The sequence below is a fragment of the Polypterus senegalus genome, chromosome 3 (genome assembly GCF_016835505.1).
Source record: "Polypterus senegalus isolate Bchr_013 chromosome 3, ASM1683550v1, whole genome shotgun sequence".
Taxonomy (NCBI): domain Eukaryota; kingdom Metazoa; phylum Chordata; class Cladistia; order Polypteriformes; family Polypteridae; genus Polypterus; species Polypterus senegalus.
In genome coordinates, this window is record NC_053156.1 from 250,096,132 (window position 1) to 250,102,658 (window position 6,527).

The following is a 6,527-nucleotide window of genomic DNA, read 5'->3' on the forward strand; positions in this document are numbered from 1 at the left end:
ATAAAGTCTTAGCTTTTCCTTAGAACTGCCATAAGGTAAAGTGGACAAACATAAAGGGTCATTCCACGTCAAATCAACCGATTTCCCAGAAATCCCATGCACTTCAGTCTAAAAAAATTCTGGAAAAAATACCAGTTATATTACCCATGTTATCAATGAGACACCCTGTAAAATTATTTTTATGTAAGAGCTGTAACCAAGTTATGGACAATTTTGTGAAGGGAGAGGGGTGTCAAATTTGACACAGCTTTATTTTCTCATCAATTTCACAAGACCATATCTCAAGAACTAAAACACCTAGCAGGCTCAAATTTTACATACCAGCACCTTTATAGCTATAGTATGCAACAAAATCAAAATGTTTGGTCCAGATGACATAACTTCAAAAATAAAAAAATATATATATTTTGCATCTTTGGCTTTGCCATGTTTGGGCTTTCAGAAAAAATGCTTCTAATTGATACAGCCTGCTGATTTTCTTTTCTAAGTTTAGATACCTAAACAGGGCTTTTCAAAAGGTTCTACACAAACAAAAAACTGCATCAGGGTTTGACCTGTAGACCTCTCAAATGTGAAAAAAATATTTTGGGTTTAATTTTCAGACCAGCTTAATGCATTATGCCTATGGGAATATCCAGACATTTAAAAAAAAAAAACATTTCCCTGTATCCTACATGGTCCCTTATTTCCTCAAAAAAACAAGTCTTACTTGCCTTATGTGATTCTTTCATTTTTATTTTCCATTCTAAACATGGGTTAAAGTCACCATTTGTCGGTAATGATAATCATCAAGTTCATAAACACTAACTTGGGTGTAGGATTAATGGAAAAAATAAATCACCAAAGGCCACATTAAGCACAACACATAGACAACAAAAAATAGCTGCTTGACTTATCATTAACAACAACACTATTTATAATGAAATGTTAACATCTTAGTATTTCAGCAGCAGGAATGTAAACCATTTCACTTCTATTTCAATTGAAGTGCAGAGTGTAGGTCATCTTTGTCTTCGAGATCATGACAGTACTGCCTCCCACTGACCGTTGAAGGTACAGTAAGCATTGCAATGTCACACTATAATGGCACCCAACAAATATTGTCGCTAGGTGGCCAATGGAAAGACTGTGCAGGATAGTTTGGATGCATGAAACATAGCAGGATGTCTGATTCCACTCCACTCTTGTCACGAATCACACCAATCCAATATTTTTCATCATACATGCACCCAACTTAGTCTCCAATAGGACACCCGTCTAATGTTAGGGATGCATCATATCCATCAGGAGTGTGATCTCAAGAGGGCAGGATCCCAGCTGCTGCTTAAGTGGTGAATATTCGGCGAGTCAATTGACTGTCTTCACCAGAGTTTGACATCTTCTGTAGGGATGTAAAAGTGGTATTCTCGAGTTTTCATTTGATATAAAAAAGTTTGACATTTTTGATAACTTACTGATTGAAAACTCAATGATTACCATTGCTGACACATGACACATTCAGCTTATGTTTAGGACAGAAAATAAACATGAAAGATTTTCAGAAAGAAGGGGCAATGTAGAATGAATGAAAAATATTTCAAAAACGATATCCACATTCGCACATGCTGTTAGGGTGCTCTGAAAATTAAATCCAAAATTATGTTTTAGATTTGAGAGGTCTGCTGTTCAAACCCTGATGAAGTTCCTTTTTAAATTTTGGTCAGTTTCAAGGGGCTGCTTTGACCATGCAGGATCAACTGGACCAAATGTTTTAAATTTCATTTCATACTATACCAATTAATGTATGAGCATGCAACGTCTGAGCCTGCACAGTGGTTTAGGTCTTGAGCTACAGACTTTGATGAAAAAAATGAGGCCAGATAAAATTGACAACCCCCTCAGTAACCTGGTTGTATCATGGAAAGTATTGATAGTACATCAAATTAAAAAAAATTCAGAGTGTCTCCGGACTAACATGGGTCCACCTGGTAATTTCTCCAGAAGTGCATTGGCTATTGGTTGATTTCACATGGAATGACCCTAAATTAATGAAAAAGAAAAGACTCTTGTCAGGTCCAATAACCTCTTTTTAAGAACCAAAGTAACTGATATGCATCACAAAATAAAACAAGGCACTACATTTTTAAAAAGTAAATGCAAGTTAAAATGCTATGAAAATTATTATTAGCATTTTATAATTATGCCATTAACAATGAATACAGTATATACATGTTGTGCTTAAAGAACTTTTTGAGTACAAATAAGCATTTCTGCTCCATTCTCAACATTCAAGATGCTTACAATGTAAACATATCCTGTTCACAATTGAAAAATATGCACTTAGGATCTGTGACAAGAGCTGAAATTAAAAATTCACCGATTTAAAATAAGCATTTACCATCAAAGCAAAGAAATAAGGAAAATGATTACTCAGTGTAAACTAATATTGTGAAATATATTACACATAGCCCATTACTCTTAGACCACTGCAAGCAGTACAGCACTGATGTTTTCACATGGAAATATTTATACATTGGTGTCTCTAGTACAGGTTCTATTACAAACAATGTGTTCTATAGAGGGTGCTCTTTGACATCAACATCATGTATGCTAATTTCAAAAAAATATATGGCACTTCACCAACACATCGCAACTCTGAATCAAAAAACTATTCTCTCCAAAAAACAAGCAAGCTTTTACACCCAAGTACAATGCGGTGGAGGAATAAGTAAAGAGAACAACCCCAATAAAACATAGCAAAGTGCTACACATATCAGCTTTACAAAGAACTGCTATGGTTGAGTTACATTTTCATGTAAAATAAACTAGCATTGAATTAACATAGAAAGATATGAAAACCTGATACTTTTTAGACATTAAAGACTTTATAGAATGGCACTTTAATGCAATCAAAATACAGTATTATCAAAAAGGGCCCTGGATGAAATGAAAGTTGACCAGTACATTCTTAAATTACATGAAACTGTTCATAGTACTAGTGGTAGTACAGTAACTTGTACAGATTAATGAAATTCGTGTTTGCATGTGTACACAACAGATGCAGAGTATGCATCTCTCTCTCTATATTTTTTATATATTTTATATATATATGAATGAACAAAATTAGCATGAATATTTAGGATTATCTTTGACAGTAGTAAAATAATGACTGTTGTCAGTTTGGATACAAATAAGATTAACTAAATCTGTACAAAAAGACGACAAAGACCAGATTCTATTAATGGTTTCATATTTTTCAGAGTAGATTGAAACACACATGAAATGTACCCCAAAATTGTTTCTCATTGTTCATCTTGACAGAACTGTGCACAAAACAGGAGGTTGCCCTACAGAGGGCGCCAGTCCCACTCGCATACTCTCAAAATTACACAAAAACAATTTTAAGAAAGACAAGTAAACATAAAGCTCTATATCAACAAAATTTCGTCGTCTGCATGGAAAAAAATTAAACAAGACTTGCATAGTTGGTCAAACCTTCATCTCACACTAGCTGGAAGAATTAACACTGTTAAGATGAATATTCTTCCTAAACTCCTTTTTTTATTTCAAAACATCCCAATATACATTAATAAATCGTTCTTTAAGCAATTAGATTCAACAATAACCTCATTTATTTGGAATTCAAAACATCCACGCATCAAAAGAGCGACCCTACAAAGACAAAAGGCAGAAGGCGGCATGGCTCCACCTAACTCCCAGTTTTATTACTGGGCAAATATACAGGCGATAAGAACCTGGACACAAATAGAAGAACATACACAGGCATGGACCGCAATAGAAGTAAAATCCTGCAGTACTTCTTTGTATTCCCTGCTCTGCTCCAATAAACACACGCGATCGGCAATACACTAATAACCCAATTGTGCTCCACTCACTTAGAATCTGGAACCAATGTAGAAAGCATTTTAAGACGGAGAAGCTTCTATCTGTGGCACCTCTGCAAGAGAACCACCTCTTTCAACCTTCACAAACATATGCAGTTTTTAATATCTGGAAAAAATTAGGAATTAACTTGCTTAGAGATCTTTATATAGACAACGTCTTTGCATCCTATGAACAATTACATTCCAGCTACACATTTCTTTCACTATCTTCAAATCAGGAACTTTGTTAAACAGAACCTTCCAGATTTTCCTCATCTTGCACCCTCATCCACGCTGGAAAAAATATTGCTCAATTTTAAGGAATTAGACTCCATCTCTACAATATATAAAATCATTTTACAATCCCTTCCTTTCAAAGATCCAAGAGGACACTGGGAAAAAGGAGTGGAAAGTAGCAATGCAGAGAATTCACTTGAGCTCCATATGCGCAAAGCATACAATTATACAACTTAAAATTATATATCGAGCACATCTGTCTCGACTAAAACTCTCCAAAATGTTTCCAGGGCATGATCCAACCTGCGAACGTTGCAACCAAGCCCCAGCCTCACTAGGTCACATGTTCTGGTCCTGCACCAAATTAACATTATTCTGGACAAAAATTTTTAATTACCTCTCAGACAGCCTTGGACTCACAATCCCTCCTAACCCATTAACAGCTGTGTTTGGGGTTCTTCCAGAGGGGCTTAAAGTGGAGAAGGACAAACAAATTGTGATTGCATTCACTACACTGTTGGCACGCAGACTTATTCTGATAAACTGGAAGAACCCAAACTCTCCTCTTTTAAGTCAGTGGGAAACTGATGTGTTATACTATTTGAAATTGGAAAAAATCAAATACTCAGTTAGAGGATCTGTACAGACTTTTTTCAAAACATGGCAGGATCTAATCAGTAATATTTTAAAATAAGTTTATAAAGCACAGAGAATTTATTAATTTAGGTATTTTTACAAGCCTTAAATTTTACACCGTTTGGCTTGCTCTCTCTCTCAGGGGTGGGGAATCGATCTGTTCTTAACATAATTCTTTTTTTTTTGTAAAAACTTGATTGCTATGTATCGATTGTAATAAAATTAATAAACAAAATAAAAAAAGACGACAAAGACCAGATTCTATTAATGGTTTCATATTTTTTAGAGTAGATTGAAACACACATGAAATGTACCCCAAAATTGTTTCTCATTGTTCATCTTGACAGAACTGTGCACAAAACAGGAGGTTGCCCTGCAGAGGGCGCCAGTCCCACTCGCATACTCTCAAAATTACACAAAAACAATTTTAAGGAAGACAGCGCAAACTCGTTTTGAACCCAAGATGCTGAATCCTTGAGGCGACAGCGCTACTCACTACCTGAGGGTGCTGCCTTACTTTGACCAGCTTACTTTAATCAAAGCAAAATTAATTCTACTTTGGACCATTCACATTAAAGTAAAATCCAAATAAACCCTAATGGGTTTGGGAACGTTTCTGCTGAATATTGTGCATGTCACTGTGAAATTACTGTAAGATCATTAGTAACTGAGCTATTGTAAGCATCAGCGGTACTTATACTTTTAACCATTAACATGTATTCATCAAATGGGCATTAAAATAAATAAAAAGTACTTTTAAGAGAAGCTTTCATATACCTCATCAATAGACTGGAAGTCAAACTCTGTGGGGACTGCATATTCTCTCAGCCGAACTGTCTGCCCTGTTCTGTCAAACATCTCGGGCTTGAAATGCCTGCTGCACAAAACGCTGCTTTTGCTGGGCTCCCACAACTTCTTATCCGAGGTCTGACGACTGACAGCCACCATCCATTGCTTCCTCCGCAGTGGATCCTTGGGGAAACTAGTATTTAAAACAGTAAATAAACGAAGGGCTGTTCGTGTTACTTATACTTGTTACACTGTACTAGTACAATAACATGTTCTCTTTATTGTTCTTATTAAGAACCGTTCACTTTGTCAGCCAACAAACAGTATGTTTTTTAGGCTTATGTTAATGTTGCGTGAAGGCAAATAAACGAAAGGCTTGCGTTACCCATGAAATGTGATCCCCCGTTTAGCCGTGTCTTTGTTTCGTTCTTCTGAGCAATCAACTGCGGCACACCTGGCAGGCATCATCGATCTGACACAATCCTAAATGCACTGCCTGTTCTGAGATTATCGGGTAAAAGAAGGCAAAACAAATAATCAAAACGAAAGCTGAATATACATCATTCGGAGAGACTGCAACAAGTCTTCGGACACTAAGGAACATCAAATTGTGGACAGAGGGACAAATTCATAGTTTTGTGCTACCGTCGCTTTGGGAACAATTTTAATTAAAAGACGTACACATTTTTGGCTTCAAATTTATAGCCAACTTGCTCAATTTGTCGCTTGCTAAACTTGTAATCGGTCTGTACTAGCGACCCCAGTTTTATAGCGAGGAGTCAAATCAAAGTCATAACTCTTTAGTCTGTATTCTTCCTTATGTTCGGGATTATTAAAATATCATATACTGACAACGGTCCTCGTGATTATCCTAACCGATTCAATTCCTGGCCCATTCAAGATGGCACACTTAAATTCTAAGTAAAAGAACACCGATGTAGACGATTTCTTGTAATGTCTGCCTACGTATCTCCACTCTATGGCAGTTGGCCACGTGAGCAT

At 36.2% G+C, this 6,527-nt stretch overlaps 1 protein-coding gene across 2 annotated transcripts; it reads right to left on the minus strand.

The window, feature by feature from the left end:
- Positions 1–596: 596 nt before the first annotated feature.
- LOC120526056 (THAP domain-containing protein 2-like) lies at positions 597–6,487 on the minus strand. Of its 2 annotated transcripts, none has more exons than XM_039748912.1 (3): positions 5,911–6,487; positions 5,514–5,718; positions 597–1,381 (listed from the first exon to the last, which is right to left on the minus strand). In XM_039748912.1, the coding sequence occupies exons 1-3, from the start codon at positions 5,991–5,993 to the stop codon at positions 1,325–1,327; spliced, it is 345 nt and encodes a 114-aa protein (XP_039604846.1). In that variant the 5' UTR covers positions 5,994–6,487; the 3' UTR covers positions 597–1,324. The 2 variants fall into 2 exon arrangements, with proteins under 2 accessions (XP_039604846.1, XP_039604847.1); XM_039748913.1 differs by lacking the exon at positions 597–1,381 and adding an exon at positions 1,890–2,019.
- Between the last annotated feature and the right edge of the window lie 40 nt (positions 6,488–6,527).